We start from the raw sequence: 19,688 nt of genomic DNA, 5'->3' as shown, positions 1-19,688 counted from the left end.
TTCTTGTTCCCTTGCAGCACAAACCCTTTCAACAAAGAGGAGCTGACGGCCATCTTGAAGTTCGGTGCGGAAGACCTATTCAAAGAGCTGGAAGGGGAAGAGTCTGAGCCACAGGTGAGCCCAGCCGGAAGGGTTTTTGGTTGGCACACTTTGTTAGAGATGGTTCCCCCTCTGAAGGTTGCATTCAAAGCTACAGTGGTACCTTGGTTTTCGAACGTCCTCATTGACAAACATTTCGGTTTTCGAACACCGTAAACCCAGAAGTAAATGCTTCAATTTTCAGACGCGCCTCAGAAGTTGAACCGGAAATGCCGCTTCTGTATTGAGTTTTCCGTTTTGAGGCTTCCATACTGAGTTTCGGTTTTGGAATTCAAATGGTCTTCTGGAATGGATTACGTTCGAAAACTGAGGGTCCACTGTAGTCCTACCCAGACCAGGCCCATAAATCTAATCAAATCAAATCTTTATTGTTACAGTCAGTGACCAGTATTCAACAGACCCATGAAAGTTATTAGAGCTAAGATAGTTGTGTTCATTAATTTCAGTGGGTTTACTCTGAGCAGGATCAATTTTTGATACAAGCTTGTATGTTTCTATGATATCAACAGAGGTGAACAACCCCATGCTTCCCCATACCAGTTCCCAGGCTGGTGTCCCACAAGGAATAAATTGATTTCATTCTTTCATTTATAGGATTCATTGCCTTACCCCTTTCACCACAAGGTCCCAGGACAGGTTACGACGATATTATAATACAGTTATAAAATCAAATAAGTTTATGATTGTAAAACTAGCAAAACCTAAATGGACCTAAACTACCGTATTTTTTTTGCTCTATAGAACACACCGGCCCATAGGACGCACCCAGAGGAGGGGGAGAATAGGGAAATTTTTTTTTCTTGTTCTCCCCCTCTAAAACAAGGTGCGTTCAAGGTGCATTCACCCAAAGCCTCCAGAACACAGCGGGAGTTCCCGCTGCGCTCTGGAGGCCTCAGGCGGCTACCATCTCCAAGCTAGAACAGCAAGACCGTCTCGCTGTTCTGGCTTCGGGGACAGCCTTTCTAGCCTCTGCAGGGCAGCGGAAAGGCTTTGCGCGCAGCCATCCCCAAACTAGAAGAGCGAGACGGAACGCTCCGTCTCGCTGTTCTGGCTTGGGAAGAGCCTTTCTAGCCTCTGCAGGACAGCAGGATGAAGGCACCCTGCTGCCCTGCAGAGGCTTTGCGCACAGCCATCTCCAAGCTAGAACAGCGAGACGGAGCGCTCCGTCTCCCTGTTCTGGCTTTGGGCTTAGCCGCACAGCCTGCATTCGCTCTATTTCCCCTTAATTTCCCTTTAATCCCCTCACGCACATTTCCCCTTAATATTTGGAGGGGAAAAAGTACATCCTATAGAGCGAAAAATACGGTAGCAATCTAAATGAAATGGGGGACTTTAAATTTAACAAAAGGAAGTGGATCCCCCAAAACAAAATACATTAATTTCCAAGAGGCAGGGCAAAAGAGGTGTGTCTTCAGCACTGGGTGGAAGCTGTGGAACGATGATGTCAGGCATTGTGGGGAGGGAGTTCTAGAACTGAGGGGCCATCACAGAGAAATCCCTCTCCTGGGCTCTAACTGCCAACACTTCTGAAGGTGACGGAGCGACACTTAGGTACTCCTCTGCTGGTAGCCTGGGAGGGCCTGTAGGCAGGGATGGAGACAACTTTTCAGATATTTGGGGCCTTAGTAGTAGTTGCTCTGTAAGCAATGCAGAAAATTATTTGTTGTGAATCTTAATGCGGTGTTGAAAGGGGCACATTCCTCTAAAGTCGTACCTTGGTTGCCGAACGCCTTGGAACTTGTACGTTTCGGCTCCCGAATGATCGAAAAGCAGAAGTGAGTGTTCTGGTTTTCGAACAATTTTTAGAAACTGAACATCTGGTGTGGCTTCTGATTGGCTGCAGGACGCTCCTGCAGCCAATCGGAAGCCGTGCCTTGGTTTTCAAACAGTTCCGAGAGTCGAACGGACTCCTGGAACACATTCTGTTCGAGAACCAAGGTACGAATGTACTTTTGAAAGAAGCGAAAAAACTGGGTGTCTTTGCTTTTAGAAAGTTTGGGAAATGCTGGACAGCCCTATCTTGTCTCCTTCCATCTCTCTAAAGCACTGAGCACACTTCTCCCCCATCCCACCCCACTGAGTTCATTCTTACCCAATATTCAGTTATTGCAGATTCTGATTCCCTCCTGTCTTCCCCACCCCTTCCAGGAAATGGACATCGAGGAAATTTTGCGCTTGGCCGAAACCCGAGAGAACGAAGCATCCACGAGCGCCACAGATGAACTTCTGTCTCAGTTCAAGGTACGGACCTGTGTGGCTGGAGCATAAAGCAACGTTAGCATGTTTTCGGTTATTATTTGTTGAATTTATATCGCAGCCTTCCTCCCCAAGGAACCCAGGGGCCGAGGATAAGACAATTTAAAAATGAAATGAGAGCATTCTCAAATAGGAGCCCAGGGGTGGAATATGACCAACCCTGTGAAGATGTGATGGTTTCAGATCTTACAAGAAGTACCAGCACAGATGGCAGATAATTTTGCCAGTGGCTGTAGAGCCGTTGTGTCCAAACTTTGTCCCCACCTCACTCCGGAAAAATTCCTGCAAACACTCATGATTGTGATCCGGGTTCAAATTCCTTCACGGTCCCGGTGGCCTTGGAAAAGGCCTTGCAGCCTCAGTTTCCCTTCATCTTAGCGGGTTCCTTCTCACACGGTGTCATTGTGAGGACACACACAGAGAGAGTCCATGGGATCGGTTCGAAATATTTTTTAACCTGGTGATGAGGAATGAAACCTGGCGGGTGTTTTATCCTTTGTAGGTGGCCAACTTTGCAACGATGGAGGAGGAGGAAGCCGAGCTCGATGAGAAGTCTCAGAAGGACTGGGACGATATCATCCCGGAGGAGCAGAGGAAGAAGGTGGAGGAGGAGGAGCGGCAGAAGGAACTAGAGGAGATCTACATGCTTCCCAGAATCCGCAGCTCGGCTAAAAAGGTATGGCCATGGCAGGGTGTGTCCTGCTCGATTTGAACCCAGACCAACCACTGCCATGTCCCAACAGCTCTTGTCGGCTAAGAATGTAAGAAGAGCCCAACTCATTCAGGCCAAAAGTCCATCTAGTCCCCCTGTGGCCACTCAGGTGCCTTTGGGAAGCCCCTATGCAGGAGTGTTCTTCTTTTCTCCATCTAAGGCATTCACACAGAGCCTGCTGCTTCAGTGAGGGACATACGGCATTTATTATTTCCTTCGTGCCCTCTTCACAATGTGGGGTGCTTGATAGGGGGATGTAAGCAAAGGCGGGTGCTTGCCCCCAAAGGGTTTACATTATACAGTATTTTTCGCTCTATAGGACGCACCCGACCATAGGACGCACCTTGTTTTAGAGGGGGAGAACAAGAAAAAAATAAATCTCCCCCTCTCTGCTCAGCGCCCCTTCAGCGAAGCGGCAGGAGAAAGAGAGCCCCTTCCATTTCTCCTCCCGCTTTGCTGAAGGGGCGCTGCGCAGCTCTCCTTCTCTGCTGAATCCGGGAGAATCTTGCTCTCCCGGCTTCAGCAAAAAGGAACCTGAAGCCTCCGGAACGCAGCAGGAACTCGCGCTGCACTCCGAAGGCTTCAAGCGGCTATCTCTAAAGCCTTCGGAGTGCAGCGCGAGTTCCCGCTGCGCTCCGGAGGCTTCAGGTTCCTTTCACTGAAACTAGGAGAGTCGGAGGCTGGGCTTAAGAGGTGTGAGAGAGGGCAGTGCAGGATTGGAGACTGCAGAGTGGGTTAAACGAGTCCCTTGCAGATTTCAGTTTCCTCTCTTGCAACCTCTGCTTTTTGAAATGCAAAGCAGGGCCCCTCGTTGGGAAGGAACATAGGAGGCTGACTTACATTGAGCCAGACCATTGAGCTCAGTATCACCTACTCTGGCTGGTAGCTGCTCTCCAGGGGTTCAGACTGATCTCTCCGAGCCTTGCCTAGAGATGCTGGGGATTGCACGTGGGGTCTTCTGCCTGCAAAGCAGATGCGTTACCACTGAGCTGTGGTCCCGTGCCTTTAAGGATTAAGTTTCCACTCCTCATGGTTTGGAATAAAGGGCTGATTTGAATAGCAGCAAAGGAAGCTGCCTTAAACCGAGTCAGACTACTAGCTCAGTATTTTCTACACTGGTCCAAGCTCTCAGGGTTTCAGGCAGGCGGCAGTCCCAGCCCTAGCTGGTCTCAAACCTGGGACCTTCGGCATGCAAGCAGATGCTTACCACTGAACAATGGCCCTTCCTGAACAAGTGGGTCTGCTTTTATAGGCGATAGCCGGCACATCAAAGCTCCAGCAGTACACTGGAAGCCTTTCACCCTCCTCCTCTGCCAAAATATCTGGGGCATCCTGAAGTGATGAGAGCTCAGGGGCTAAGATACCTCCTGCTGCAAGCAAGCAGCCTGGCTGATCTGTTGTCCTTTCTGCCCCCATAGGCTCAGGCCAATGACAGCGATTCGGATGTTGAGATGAAGAAAAAGCTGCAGGGGTCGTCCGGCTCGGAGAGCGAGACGGAGGACTCAGACGATGATAAAAGACCCAAACGAAGAGGGCGGCCCCGCAGCGTCCGGAAGGACATGGTGGAAGGCTTCACGGACCCGGAAATCAGGAGGTCAGCACTGATGCCTGATGGGGTTTCATCTGCGTTTATTCCTCCCCCTGCCCAGGAGTCTTGAGCGGCTCCGATACTTCTTAAACTCATTTTCATTTAAGCGAAAAAGCCCTTTTTTCCAATTCAGAATTACTTTATTTACCTGGCAGCTATTCCCCACCCCACCCCCCGCAGCCAGCAAAGCTTTGTGATAACGCTTGGAATTCCAGGGAGATTGTGGTACTCTTGGGATGGTGGCACAATCATGATTTGGGAGCTGGAGCTAGCAGCATCCCTGACTGCCTTTTGCCATAGTTAGGTGACCAGCTCCACAGAACAAGTTTATTCAAGTAAGAATGCACTTGCTGAAACTCTTTTGACAGCTGTTGCTCCATTTTTTTGTTTGAATCCTACAGGTTTATCAAGGCCTACAAAAAGTTTGGAGTTCCCCTGGAACGGTAAGTGCTGGGGTTGCCAGGGATTACACTGAGGGTACTGTTACTATTTTTTATTTTACTGGATTTTTCATCATGGCTTTCCTCCCCGAGAAGCCCAGGGCAGCAAACAATACATTTTTAAAACAAAAACATTACAAAACAGATAAAAATATTCTAAAAAACAATTAAAAAACATGTTAAAACAATTAGAAACATTCATTTTTTCCCCTTATACGTCACCTTGATATATATATTTTTTACGATAATAGCATTATATAAATATATTTTATAAATGATAAACAACAGCAATTACAGTTTAAAAACATTCTACCATCCAATGATCCAATGATCTTGAGGCTGCCACAACATTTGTGGGCCACCAAATTTCTGGGTAGACTGGAATGTTTTCCAATTCTGCCTGAGAGTTGATAATGATGGAGGCAGACATACCACGCTAAGGAGGGTAATTCCCAAAGTTCCCTTTGAAGAAGGATTGATTCTTTAAACCACTCTGGGAATTGTCATACTGTGATGAGAATGGGGGTTTCCTCACAATCCTCCGCACCCTTAAACTACAGCTCCCAGGATTCTTTGGGGGAAGGCTGTAGGATGTGGCATTTCATTTCCTTATTTCATTTTTATTCATTTATCAATAGACATGTGGTACAGACTAACACATGATACAAACCATAACAGAACGATACACGGAGCATATTCAGTATATAAGTCAAATTAAAGAGATGCAATTAAATATAGCCAGTTTCTACATAGCCCAGGAGTGAGTCATAGGAAGAGTACATCTATGGCTCTCCCTAGTTTTACACACACACACACACACACACACACACACACACACCTATCTGCATCAAAACCGTCTGATTTGGCTCTGCCCCAGACTACACGTCTATGTCTGACCAGATGTTCAGATAAAATCACATCCCATACATTGATAAACGATGCCTCTGGCAGAGGAACTGTTGATGAGTTCCAGTGTGGCACTGGGTTATGAACTATCTGCTGCCACGAGGGAGCTGCGTTTCCATTCACTTCATTGTCCTCTTCTCCCCTCTCCAGGCTGGAGTGCATTGCCCGAGATGCGGAGCTGGTAGACAAATCGGTGGCTGACCTCAAACGCCTCGGGGAGCTTCTTCACAACAGCTGCGTTTCGGCCATGCAGGAGTACGAAGAACACCTGAAAGAGAACCCTGCAGAAAGTAAGTGGAGAAGAGTCTTGCACCCAGGAAAAAGGGATTGGTTAAAGCACTTGGATCCTCATTCTTTTCAGATAAGCAACTCACCCCTTCCCCCCTGTTGCTTGTAGCTGAAGCATCTGTGGCTCTTTTTTCCCAGACAAAGGACCAGGGAAGAGAAGAGGCCCCACCATTAAGATTTCTGGCGTCCAGGTGAACGTGAAAGCCATCATTCAGCACGAAGAGGAGTTTGCAATGCTGCACAAGACCATCCCAACGGACCCGGAGGAGAGGGCAAGGTGAGTCTGAAGCTTCCTGGGACGCAGGGAAGAAGAGCGCAAGGAGGTGAGAGTTGGCGTAGAGCAGTGGCAAGAGAGGCCTGACTTTCAGCTGCTTTCCAGATTGAAGCTTTGGTTTACCTGTAAATTAATGGGACTCACTGAGCTTCTGGCTCACCCCTTCATCTTCAGACTCCCAGCTGACTTTCCTTTCTTTAATAAGATAGGCAGAAGAGAATATTCACAGGGGAGCCCTCGGTGGGTCCAGAATGAAGTCCTGCCTCTCAGAATGGGTGTTCATCGCATGTTACATTCAAACCAGTGTACGCATCTGGACACATCTAGTTGGGGTGCACAAACAGTTGAGCTGTGGACTCATGGTTATTTGCATGTAACACTCAATGTATCTAGCTGTGTACACACCATAGTGGAGCTGTGCTCAACAGGTGTACACTCTTTTCACACACCAACACTTGTACATGTGTAGAGAAAGCTTGCACCTCAGTGTAATGGGTGAAGAAGCCTAAAACACTGGAAAGTTTAGGTGAGAAAGACACAAATTTGTGCCTTTACTCTCTCTCCCAGTCCCCCTTCCGCTGCAGACCTTTAGAGGCATAGAAAAGGAACTCTGATGTAAAAAGTGAAGAGAGGCAGTGTCGTTCAGTGGTTATAGTGTTGGACTTAGACCTGGCAGGCCTGTGTTCAAATCCTTACTCGGCCATGGGTGACCATAGGCCAGCCACCCTTAGCCTAGCTTACCTCACAGGGTTGTTGTGAAGATAAAATGGGGAAGGAGGAAAACCATATATACCATCTTGAGCCAAACAACAAAACCTCTTACCTGCTCTCCCATTAAATTGCAGGTTCTGCCTGACTTGCCGTGTGAAGGCTGCCCATTTTGATGTGGACTGGAGTTTGGAAGATGACTCTCACTTGCTAGTGGGAGTATATGAACATGGCTACGGGAACTGGGAGCTCATCAAATCAGACCCAGAGCTGAAATTAACCAACAAGGTACAAGAAACCTCACATGCAGAGGCCTGGTTTGCATGTATAACACTAAGCCATGGTTAGTTTGGCCAAAGAGTGGTTTGTTTGGCTGTGCAAACTCAGCCAACAGACTAACTGAGGTTTATTTTCTCCCAGTCAAACCACAACGTGAAGCCACAATTTGCTGTTGGCTTACAAACTGTGACATGTTATGGCTATGGTTTAGTGTTATGTTTGAAACCATAGCCTTGCTTAACCATGGTTTGTTAGGCCACTCCACCCTAGATCCTCACTAAGCTGTTGAGGCAAAGCTAGTTGGAAAATGAAAGCTTCGGAGAAACAAGATGCGCCTTGTTTGCAGGTCTGTGAACATGGTTTGTTGAACGAGCCATAGCTAGAACAAACCATGGCATACTATCGTGTGAATGCAGGCAGTGCGTGTGTGTCTGCAGCCAAGTGTTTGGCTTCCTCCAAAGATAATTTCAACCCTCCACTGAGCAACCAGCCTTAAATCAAAACAAGTAATGGCAATAATGGGGCAAAACAACATCTCTGGAAGTCTGTTGTGCTCAGGGAAACTGGGTATAAGTTCTGTGGTTCAACTGGCAATGTTTTTTGCTGTTGACTACACCCCGCAAGGCTCATGGAAAAGCTGGGCAGAAGAAAAAGAAACATTTATTTATACTCTTAAAGAATGCTGCCTCTTAGAGCAGAAAACACCGCTCTAGTGTTTGGATTACTGATGGATGTCCAATTCCCCCCACTTTGAATTCTTAATCCACTTCCCCATTTTCTTAGTTGTAGCTTTCTGTATCTTATATTTGGAAAGCAGTATATGTGTGGGGGCTCTTGCTGTCAGACCTTTGATGCCCATGTCCTTAAAAACATTCTCTCCCTTCCCCCACCCCAGATCCTTCCTGTTGAGACAGACAAGAAGCCTCAGGGGAAGCAGCTCCAGGCGCGAGTCGACTACTTGCTGAAACTACTCAAGAAAGACATGGAGAAAAAGGATGGAACGAAAGAGGTGGAAGAGGTCAGTTCCACCATGGATGCATCGCAGCAGAAAAGGCAGAGTCACTAGACCAGGCCTTGTGCATTTCACACATCTGACTTGGCACTGCAGTAGTGCACAGGTCAGCTTTCTAGTCCCTGTGGAGGCAAATGCATGCTTTGGAAGCATACGGATGGGGCTTTGCAAAATCTCTCAAACCAGAGTGAGGGCTGAATAGGACCCCCAGGTCTTTTAAAGCAGCATATGCCAAGCCTGGTGCCTTCCAGTTTGGACCACAGGTCATCAGCCCCATCCAGCACAAGTGTGCTTCTGTTAACATCAGCATCAGGGCTGATGTGAGTCGTAGCCAGTCCAGAACTCACGAAGAGGGGGCACCATGTTAGCAGAATGCGCCGTGCGCTATGAGGCTCTACATCTCGGTCTGTGTGTCATCTGGGAGGGAAGCTTTCCTTGGGAAGTTGCAGTTCTCCTGCTCTTGACTGACTTCTTCTCCTCTCGCCTTAGACCAAGGCGAAAAAGAGGAAGCCCCGCACAAAGAAGGAAAACAAGTCTCTCAAAGGGAGAGATGAGCATGGGAATGAGGTCTCCTCTCCTCGACACTCAGACAACCCCTCAGAAGAAGGAGAGGTCAAGGTAAGCCCAGTTTGGCAGGTCTCCTGTGATTCCACATGCCCACCTGTGCAATATCTGATGTGCAGATTCTATTGTGTTGAATAATATATACAGCTGGCAGATGAAGAATCGGAAGTTCTCTTTTTTCTGTCTGTCCTTCCTTCCTTCTTTCTTTCTTTCTTTCTTTCTTTCTTTCTTTCTTTCTTTCTCTCTCTCTCTCTCTCTCTCTCTCTCTCTCTCTCTCTCCCCTTTTCTGGTCTGTGTTTTTATTTAGATCAGCTTTTTAGCTTTGATAAAACAAGTATTTGATAGTTTTGTATTCCTTTTAAAATTTATCCTTCCCCCCACAAAAAAAAATTCCACCAGGAGCCGGTGGCTAAGATTTTGTTTCCCAGATGCCTCACCTCAGGCACAGCCAGCAGAGCCCCTTCCCCTGTTCAGCTTCTGTAGTCTTTCTCCACTCCCCACAATGATAGCTTTGAAAATCAGGTTGTTTTTTTTATTTTAAAAACCCCCAAACAAACCCATAATAGCTGTGCACATTAGCTTCATGTGGATGATCCATGCCATTGCTGTTCCATTCTAATTATGGCTTGTATAGACTATAAATTGGCCCTTCAGATGTTTCAGACTACAACTTCCATCATCCACAGGCAGAGGCGTTATCACACTTCAAGGATTCATTCCAGCTAGGTAGAAGCACTTAAGGGCTGGTGAGGAAGAGAAGGTGGGGTAGAGGAGGGGCCCGGATAGAGTCACTAGGGCCCGATACAGAGGTGCAGGGGACAAAATTCACCACCACCTAACCTGCAATCCCTCAGCCCTGAAATAAATGAAATAGGTTTGATTTTTTTTCTGCCTCCTGCTTCCCCCCTTTCCTTGCAGGAGGATGGCTTAGATGGCAGCCCTGTGAGAAAGAAGCAGAAGAAGAAAGAGGACAAAGAAAACAAGATAAAACAGACGGCAAGCAAGAAAGAAAAGGAAGAGGAGAAAGAGAGGAGGAAGACAAAGGGCAAAAGAGAAAAGGTAACGGAGATTGGCTTGCTCCACAAGGAAAAGTCACATAGGAACCAGTTTAGCAACCCTGGGTGAGATACTGAGTAATAATTTCTCACGCAGAACTGTATCAGGAACTCCCTTCTCTGGCTTCAGCCTGGCCTCATCTCTCATTTCTCTGTGTGAAATTACTGCAAATGCCGTGCTTTGTTTTTATGTTTGCCATGCCTCATTTTGTCTTTTTACAGGCCAAAGGCAGCGATGCCAAATCTGCAGGCAAAGGGAAGCGATCTCAGGGCCCCGTCCACATCACAGCTGGGAGTGAGCCCATCCCCATTGGAGAAGAGGAAGAGGATGACTTGGACCAGGAAACATTCAGCATAGTAAGTATTTCCTCCTGGGATCAGAGAGGAAGGGGTCCCATTCGTCATTCCAGCCCCATGTGGTTTAGACTAGTTGATCTCTTGCATCTTTGGGCTTCAGAATTTTTGCAAGCTACTTGATTCAAGTCAGCAGCATGTACCTTTTCATTCATTTATTTAGAAGCATTTTATATACGGCTTTGTATTTCAAGAAACCCTTAAGCAGGGCACAGTAGGCAGTGGTTTGAGCAGGTTGGGTTTATGGCGGGTGGTTTGGACTACAACTCCCAGCATGCATTGTCCAGGGCTGATGGGAGCTGTAGTTCAAAACACCTGGAGCGCACCAGCTGTGGAAAATGTTGAAAAGGCAGAATGAATGCTGGAGGTTTTGTCCCATATGTGGTGGCATGAGCACAAATAAAGCCACTTCCGGCCTGCCCAGGAGGTGGGGTTGCGGGCTTCACGCCCACCCCCACATGAGCGGGGGCTGGTTTCAGCCCCCGCGAGAGCAGGGGAATCCCGGCCGTGTCTGCCCCCCCCCAGCCAGCCAATCGGCTGGCTGGGGGGGTGCGTGACTTGCCCTATTTAGGGCCGACGCAGAGGGGGCTCGCCCTCTTTTTGCCGGCTAGCCCCACGTTTTCCCACCCTCCCTCCCTTTAGGCAGGTCTCTGACTTTGCTATGGACTTCAGTCTGTCGCCGCAAGGGGCATGGTAGGAATTTTTCCCAATTGACAATTTCAGCCATTTGGTTTTTCGCCTGCCTCGTAGCAACTCGTCACAACTTTTCGGCATTGGCGGTAGGCATTGGTAAGAAGGGGTTAAGAGGATGTGTGTGTGGGGGGAGGAACACCATCACCTCCCCCCAGTGAGCGAAGGGTGGTCCGTTAAAGGACTCCGGGGGGCGTGGCCCTGTCCGAAGCCTATGGAGGTGTGGGCCAAAGGCACGCCCCAGAGCGGTGACCCGGGGGAGCTCCTAGTCGACGTGCCTCAGCAGGAGACTCCCCCGATATAGTGTTAACCCTTCCCCGTGTCTCCAGCAAATGGGCTGGAGCCGGATAGTCGTTAGGACCAATGCCTAAGCCAATGCCTCTCATTCCTGAATTCAATAAAGTTGTGGCCTAATTCGCCCATTTAACCTTAAACTATGGTGTCTCGTGTCTTTATTTATCCTGGTGGGGGGTGGGAACTCGCCACGCAATCCCGAATTCACAATTTTCAAAAGATGGCTAGGGCTGCCCCCTGTAGGAAGGCGGTAAATAAATCCTCAATAACATGTAGCTTTGCTCTCTCTGCTGCTCCCCTCCCAGTGCAAAGAGCGGATGAGGCCTGTCAAAAAGGCTTTGAAGCAGCTGGACAAGCCAGACAAGGGACTGACGGTGCAGGAGCAGCTGGAGCACACGCGCAGCTGCCTGCTGAAGATCGGCGACCGCATCTCGGAGTGCCTGAAAGCCTACTCAGACCAGGAGCTCATCAAGCTCTGGAGAAGGTAACCAGCTCCACCTACCTGTCTGCCTGCCTTCCTGCCTGTCAGGCCTTCCACTGCGCTCTCACGCTGGTTAGCTACTGAGGTCAGGTTTAAGGAAGTTGGCTTACAACCTTGGCCCACCTAGCTGTGTATTGTCTACCTTGACTGGCAGCGGGTCTTCAAGGAACACCTGCTCCTGATGCAGAAGGTCCCAGGTTTTATCCCTTGGAGATCTGCTGATTGGTATGGACCATAGATCTGACTTGGTATGATGTAGTTTCTTTGGTCCCTATACCTTTGGGGGAAAGAGCATCCACTTTGTGTGCAGAAATCTCCAGGTTCAATCCCCAGCTATTCCTGGTGGGGCTTGGAAAGGCTGCCTCTCTAAAGCCCTGGAGAGCTGCTGCCGGTCAGTGTGGACAATATTCATTTAGAAGGATCAGTGGTCTGCTTCTTTTATAAAGAAGCTTCCTGTTCATTTCATTTATTAGACTTACTAGTTGCTCGTCAGCTGAAGATCTCCAAGCAACTTAACAGCAAGGACAAGATATACAACGCACCCTGTGCTGTAAGCTACCCTGGCAGAAATGTAATATAGGGAGTGCAAAACGTAGGAGGTCGCCTTATACAGAGTAAGACCATTGGTCCATCTAGCTCAGCATCATCTTCTCTGATTGGCAGCATCTCTTTAAGGTTTTCAGGCAGGGGGCATCGTGTCCCTACGTAGAGATGCTGGGCATTGAATCTGGGACCGTCTGCATGCAAAACAGATGCTCTCCCACTGAGCTTTTACATTTCAAAATATTTTGCAAAATATCAGTTGCTTTGGCTTAGAATTTAGATTTAGGGGTTTTTTTTAATGAAGGAATTAACGATACCGGAGTTTAGATAGTAAAAAAGCTAATAAAATGGAGTAAAAACACAAACATCAGGGAAGGGCAGGGTAGGAAGTCAAGAAGAAACAGGTTGAAAAATGTATAATGTTCTGGAATATTTTTGGAGGTTTAATAAAAATGATTGGGGGGGGGCGGGAAGAATTTAGATTTGTTAGAATAAAAACTATAACATTACTGCCACACACAGCACAGCAGGCTGGATTTCTTGGGTTATATTTGATTTGAGGTTCTGCATGGCTCAGGCCTTGAATGTACAAAGTAATCCCAAAGAGAAGAGATGCCTCCTGAGCATATGCAGAGTGTGCCTCTCCAGTCTCAGCTGGGTGATCTCCAGATAGACTGCATTCAGGTGGAATCAGGGGATGGGGCCTCATCCGGGCTAGACTGATAGAGGAAAGGGGTAAGCAAATTGCTGTTCTGTCAGTTCACTAAAGGGGGGGGAATGAAAAAATGAAATCCATTCGCCTCCTTCCAGGAACCTGTGGATATTTGTGTCCAAGTTCACAGAATTTGATGCGAGAAAGTTGCACAAGTTGTACAAGATGGCTCACAAGAAGCGGTCGCAGGATGAGGAGGTGAGTCTGAAAAACTGAGAGAGGGATGGGGGGGTGGGGAGAGAGAGCGCTTGGCTCTTGTCACTGAAAGGCAGGATACAAATCTAATTTAAAAACAAATAAGCAAAGGAGATTTGTCCTGTAGAACAGGCTTCGCCAAGCTGGTGTTTTCAAGACGTTTTGGAGTGCAACTCTGGACAGCTAGCTCTGTGATGCTGGGGCTGATGGGAGTTGTGGTCTAAAACATCTGGAGGGGGCACCAGGTTGGTGAAGGCTGCTGTAGAAAATAGGCGGTGCCCTTGGGATCCCTTCCACCTCTGTCATTCTGTGATGCACCCTTAGAAACCAGAAGAAGCCTGAGCAAAGCTTTCTTGGTTTGGTCTGCAGATGTACAGTATTCTCTTTTGCTCCCAGACACACTCTGCATCTTTTGCATGGGCTAGTTGGGAGTCAGAAGGCTCAGTAAGGAGACTATAGAGCCAGAAGAGGGTTGGAGCAACGGTCCTGCAAGGAAAAGTTGCGGTTTTGGGGAGGTCGTTTGTTTGCTTTGAAAAATAAGGGGAGATATGCTGGATAAGAGGTACATAAAGCTATGTGTGGTTTAGGGCAGTGGGTCCACAAGTGAGTCACCAGGCCGTGCAGGATTCATCAGCGAACACAGATGGCGTGCTTACCTGCCCATGAATAAAAACTCTGAATAACTTTGTTAAGCACTATAACAATTTCAGTGAAGTCCAGATTGATAGGGACATTAAGTAAACTTTTTGCTTGGAGGCCTCAAGTAATGGCAAAAAAATAGGCAAACCAGCAGCTAAAATGCACCAGATTGATGGATGCCGAAGATGCAAAGTTCAAAATTCACATGACAATCGAATCAATGGGTCGCCATTATGAGTAAATTTGGACCAGCAGCTCACCGTACTAAAAAAAAGGTTGGGATCCTCTGGTGTGGAGAGATAGTGAGCAGAGGAAGGTTTTTCATTTTTTCTCGTAATACTAGAGCTCCACTGAAGCTGAATGTTGGGAGTTTCAGGACAGACAGGAGAAAGGACTTCCTCATTCAGCAGCATAGTTAAACTGTGGAACTCACTCACACAGGAGGCAGATTGGCCACCATCTTGGATGGATTGGGCAAATGTGTGGGTTATCAATGGCTACCAGCAACAATGGCTATGCTCTGCCTCCACAGTCAGGCCTTATGCCTCAATTCTAGTCTCTGGTGCTCACAAGAGGGGAGATCTACTATTGCACTGAAGTCCAGCTTTGGGGGTTCCCGTGGAGGCCTCTGGTTGGCTGCTGTGAGAACTGGATGCTGTTCTAGAAGGGCCCCTGGCCTGATCCAGTTCAGGCTCTTCCTATGTTCTCACGACAAGATTTGTGTGGGAAGGGCCTATTCGCACTGTCCTCAGGTGACTCAGTCAATGCCAGGAGCCTTTCATTGTGAATTAACTGTCCCCCTCCCCTCGTTATCCTCAGCAGGAACAGAGGAAAAGGGAGGAGGCCCTGGGAGGCAAGAAACCATTTCGGTCGGAGGCATCTGGGTCCAGCCGAGATTCCGTGATGTCTCAGATACCTCATGGACCTCATGCTCAGAAGCTCCACCAGCCTCCGACGTCACATCCTTCCCAAATGCACGGGCACCAGCGGGAGAACTACAACAACCCAAACAAGAGGCATTTCAGCAGTGCAGGTCAGAGACCAAGCAGGAGCCCACAAAGAGCCTTCTCTCCTTATTCCTCTGGGTAGAACTTCTCCCTCCCTCCAGATTGAGTGGATGGCCATTGCTCCCCAACCTGGCTTCTTCCAGATGTTGCTCAAGTCCTGTCAGCCCCAGCCAGTATGGCCAGTTAACAGGGAGGACCCATCAGCCTTCAGGGTGGACTACTATAATTCACTCTATGTGGGTCAGCCCTTGAAGACAGCCTGGAAATTGCAACTAGTGCAAAATACCATGGCAAGAATGCTGGTAGGGGCAGGAGGCTCTGAGCTTATTATTGTCCTTTAAAATTTTTTTGCCTCAAGATGCCTTCAGGAATCTTTTATTGTAAAAAAATGCCATTTCAGAAATTGTGTTTATTTAGCTGTATACCGCTTAAGGGAGCGGGTGGCGCTGTGGTCTTAACCACTGAGCCTCTTGGGCTTGCTGATCAAAAGGTCGGCAGTTCGAATCTGTGCAATGGGGTGAGCTCCTCTTGCTCTGTCCTAGCTCCTGCCAACCTAGCAGTTCAAAAGCACACCAGTGCAAGTAGATAAATAGGTACCACTGTGGCGAGAAAGTAAACAGCATTTCCGTGCGCTCTGGTTTCTGTCATGGTGTTCCGTTGCACCAGATGCGGTTTAGCCATGCTGGCCACGTGACCTGGAAAGGTGTCTGTGGACAAATGCCAGCTCCCTCGGCCTGAAAGTGAGATGAGCGCCGCAACCCCATAGTCGCCTTTGACTGGACTTAATTGTCCAGGGGTCCTTTACCTGTAACCTTATACTGCTGATTGCAAAACAAGGCTTATAAGAGCTTCACAAAGTATAAAAGCCTATTATACATTTTGGCTTAAGGGTTTGTACGGAGGGACAGGCAGGCTTTGTACAGTCCATTGTGACTGATCTGAACGTGGAGAACCCCCACTGCGCGCATCAGCCTCCAGGGACCCCTAGGGATCCTGTCCTTGCCCATTCAAGGGCGTTTCGTGAAACCGAGTCGAGCCTTCCCCTCCCTTCTGTTTGTGCAGAGCGAGGTGACTGGCAGAGAGACCGCAAATTCAGCTACGGCGGCAACAGCAACCAAGTGTGGGGCGGAGAACGGCATCATCAGTATGAACCGCATTGGTACAAAGAGCACCACTATGGAGACCGCCGGCCGCGTGGCGAGCCTCGTGGTGAACCTCGCAACTACCGGCTGAACAACCCAAGCCGCAAGCGGCCATATGAGCAGTACAACAGTGACCGAGATCACCGGGGCCACAGGGACTATTACGACAGGTGAGCCACCAGCAGCAGAACTTGGGTAGCCGATTCCCTGCACTCAGCAACCAGGCCTCTCCAGCTCTGCCCTGAGCTGTTTCATGTCCTCCTCGCCCCCAGCACTGGCCACTAGGTGGAGGCCTGGCTTTGTTGAATGAGGTGACAACTTAATTTCTAGCCAGGCCCCAGCATTGAGCAGTGACAGAGTATTCCAACAAAAATGGGAGAAACGGAAGTGGAGATGCCCAATGTTCACTTATTCATCCCACGTTCAGGACTGAAATCAATCCAGTAAATACAATCTGTATTCACTGTTGTTTTTGTTTTCAGTTCACAAACCATACGCAGTTGATTAGCAGTAGTAGGAACAGTTTTGTTTAGCTGTAAGCCAAAACAGAGAAAAAAGACAGACTTGAGCCACAAGTTTGGCTCTTAATTTCCTGTCAGCCAGTGCAGTAGAGAAACATACAAGGTAACATCGTTTTCCTTGTCTGTCTGCAAAAAGCACATGCGCTCACTTGGTGGAACAACGCCCCCCCCCCCGGTCGCTAAAGACAAACATTAGATTACTCCCCTCCCCCTTATGCACTGAATTTCCTTTGCATTGAAACAAGCAGGGGGTGGAATAACGTCATGACGATGGAATGCATTTGCATAATTAATTATGTAAGTCGCATAATTTCACCACAGTCAGATAAATAACATGGTTCTGGGCAGAAGACGACTTGCAGTGGACTGGAAGCAGCGCCGCGTGTAGACCAGCAATAGGATGATCTCCTGCTCTCAGCTTCCTCCTGTCAATTACTGTGTCTTGAGGAACTTGGGGAGGGGGGGCGCAGTCAGAACACCGTTACAGAGTGAGGCCAACTGAGATCAGGGGAAGGCAACTTCCCCTTACCACTGGCTGGAACGCGAAATGTTTTCTTGATTATTTGAATGGGTTGGACATGGTCTTGTTTCGGTAGACATGGAGCCCTCATTTGGACTGTGTCCCTTTTTCTCCCTGCACTTCCCAAAAGAGGCGAGGGGGGAGCTAGTTGGGGACTGCTTTCTCCCATACAAACTGCCCCAGGTCACTATGGTCTGCAGGTGGGTCATTGCATGCGGACATGGGCCTGTGATTTACTTCTCTCCAAACAAACCAGGTTGAGAAACCAACCTGGTGCCCTGATGACCTATGGCTCCCGCCAGCCCCGGCCATCTGGGAATGGGATGTTTCCTCAGTCCCCACTTCTTAGCTGACTTCTCTCTGTGCTTGCTTCTGCCTAGGCATCACCATGATTCGAAGCGACGGAGATCAGACGAGTTCCGGTCTCAGAATTACCACCAGCAGGACTTCAGGAGGATGCCTGACCATAGGCCTTCCATGGGCTACCATGGCCAGGGCCCCTCAGACCATTACCGGCCTTTCCACCTGGACAAATCGCCGGATTACAAACAGCTTCTCCCCCCTCCTCACTCCCAAGTCTCGGACCCTCGCTCCCCACCCTCACAGAAATCCCCACACGACACCAAGTCCCCTCTAGATCACCGGTCACCCCTAGACAGGTCATTAGAACAAAAGAACAATCCAGATTATAACTGGAGCAGCCGGAAAACTTAGATTTCATGGTTGGGAGATCAGGCTAGAACCTCATTTGAGGTAATTTGGCCTGAGGTAAAATGGCAGCTGCTGTGGTTCGTAACCAGAGACTCTGAACCTGCTGCTGTTGGGTCCTACATTTGAAGAAGGATCATAAGAGCTGGACCAATCGTGGGGGGGTTGCCTGGATTTCTGCCCCAATCTCTCCTCACATAATCCTGCTGGCCAAATGTTTGGGGAGTTGACTTCCCTTCACTCGAGTGACCTGTTGCGGGGAAAAGGCCAGGCCCACCCTGGGTTTTTGTTTTGTTTTCTGTATCTTGAGGCCTAAGTGGTCTCCCATGGACATTTCATGGAACTTGAATCGATGGCTGCCTGAGGCACAGACGGAGGAAAGAGACCTGTATGGCCTCGCTATGGAGATCCAAGTCATTGGCTGGGATGGAGAATGGGAACGGAGGTGCTGGCCTGTGTGGGTTTGCCCCTCTTGAACGGTGGAGGTTTGGCATAGGGATGAGGGATGGGTGGTGGGGAACAAGTCCTGAGGTGGCTGGCGCAGCCTTTCAGTAACAGAACCTGAACATCTCCAACTGTAGGTGCCCGAGACTTGCACATATATATATATGCAAGTCTTGCACATATATATATATGCAAGTCTCGGGCGCCTACAGTTGGAGATGTTCAGGTCCTGTTACTGAAAGGCTGCACCATTCATCTCAGGACTTGCTCCTCCCCACTCCTCCCTCACCCCTATGCCAAACCTCCACCGTTCAACAGAGGCAAACCCACAGGTGCCAAGCCTTGCAAGACTTGAACATCGCCACCTGTAGGTGCCCGAGACTTGCATATAGTCTCAGGCACCTACAGTTGGAGATGTTCAGGTCCTGTTACTGAAACACCAGGGCTTGGGGGGAAATGCACTCCCCCACTGTAGGTTGATTCTCATTTCTCATTTTCCCAGGAAAGAACATTAACTGCATATGTTAGAATCTGTATTGTCTGTTGTGTGCCAGGATTGAGGAAGTAGCGCTGGGTTTGGATCCCAGTTTGGATGAATTCTTGATGGATTTGGGAATGGGGGAGGAATATTATTTCTGGGGTCCATTCCCGTCATCTGCATGGCAGTATTGTCCCCCACCCATTTTCTCCAATATCTACAGACCGGAAGGAGTATGCTGTGGATTTCTGAGGGGGAGGGAGAAACAGAACATTACCCCACCGGCTAAAAGAAAAACAACAACAGCCGCAACCAGTTATTGACAATTAATTTATATTTGTGACAAAAAGAATTGCCACTGTCCTAGTGATTTCTGATGTAAATATGTTTGTTTATAGAGTATGTATTAAAAATTTTTTCCTACATTGTAGGCTGTACTTTGGATTCTTGTATATTAAAATGTGACATGGACATTTTCAGAAATTGGACTGACTGCTTGTTTTCTGTTTGCTACCGCCGCACGATGAGTTCCTTGTGTCAGTTTGTTGGACGGTTTTGAGGTTTGGCTTACCTGGACTGATTCCAGGCTACAGCAGACATGTCCAAACACACTCTCACATGCAGGACTGCATGTGCGGGCACACGTTCTCACACACATACTTTCTCTCACCCATGAAGCACTCGGCGAGGGGGAGAATGCTCTGTTTCCTCGAGTTTCTTGGATGAAAGGCAGGATATAAATCTTGGTCTTCCCTGCTTCTTCCTGTGCAGAAAATGCA

General features: G+C 48.4%; 1 protein-coding gene across 10 annotated transcripts in view; it reads left to right on the top strand.

The window, feature by feature from the left end:
• The window catches only part of CHD2 (chromodomain helicase DNA binding protein 2), a 66,769-nt gene extending 47,377 nt beyond the window's left edge, over nucleotides 1-19,392 (top strand). For 8 of the 10 annotated variants that reach the window (XM_077919022.1, XM_077919020.1, XM_028705826.2 and 5 more), the window contains 17 exons: nucleotides 18-114; nucleotides 2,248-2,340; nucleotides 2,858-3,031; nucleotides 4,486-4,661; nucleotides 5,057-5,098; nucleotides 6,152-6,291; nucleotides 6,428-6,566; nucleotides 7,409-7,559; nucleotides 8,446-8,568; nucleotides 9,052-9,180; nucleotides 10,045-10,185; nucleotides 10,404-10,538; nucleotides 11,825-12,003; nucleotides 13,354-13,453; nucleotides 14,909-15,122; nucleotides 16,159-16,408; nucleotides 17,660-19,392. In XM_077919022.1, coding sequence (XP_077775148.1) covers nucleotides 18-114; nucleotides 2,248-2,340; nucleotides 2,858-3,031; nucleotides 4,486-4,661; nucleotides 5,057-5,098; nucleotides 6,152-6,291; nucleotides 6,428-6,566; nucleotides 7,409-7,559; nucleotides 8,446-8,568; nucleotides 9,052-9,180; nucleotides 10,045-10,185; nucleotides 10,404-10,538; nucleotides 11,825-12,003; nucleotides 13,354-13,453; nucleotides 14,909-15,122; nucleotides 16,159-16,408; nucleotides 17,660-17,993 — 2,617 coding nt within the window. In that variant the 3' untranslated portion in view covers nucleotides 17,994-19,392. The remainder of the gene's footprint in view (nucleotides 1-17; nucleotides 115-2,247; nucleotides 2,341-2,857; nucleotides 3,032-4,485; nucleotides 4,662-5,056; nucleotides 5,099-6,151; nucleotides 6,292-6,427; nucleotides 6,567-7,408; nucleotides 7,560-8,445; nucleotides 8,569-9,051; nucleotides 9,181-10,044; nucleotides 10,186-10,403; nucleotides 10,539-11,824; nucleotides 12,004-13,353; nucleotides 13,454-14,908; nucleotides 15,123-16,158; nucleotides 16,409-17,659) is intronic. The other 2 variants (XM_077919021.1, XM_077919024.1) reach the window with 1 other exon arrangement.
• Nucleotides 19,393-19,688: the final 296 nt, after the last annotated feature.

This window comes from Podarcis muralis, chromosome 14 (genome assembly GCF_964188315.1).
Source record: "Podarcis muralis chromosome 14, rPodMur119.hap1.1, whole genome shotgun sequence".
Taxonomy (NCBI): Eukaryota; Metazoa; Chordata; class Lepidosauria; order Squamata; family Lacertidae; genus Podarcis; species Podarcis muralis.
This window is presented reverse-complemented; position numbering and strand designations above follow the sequence as displayed.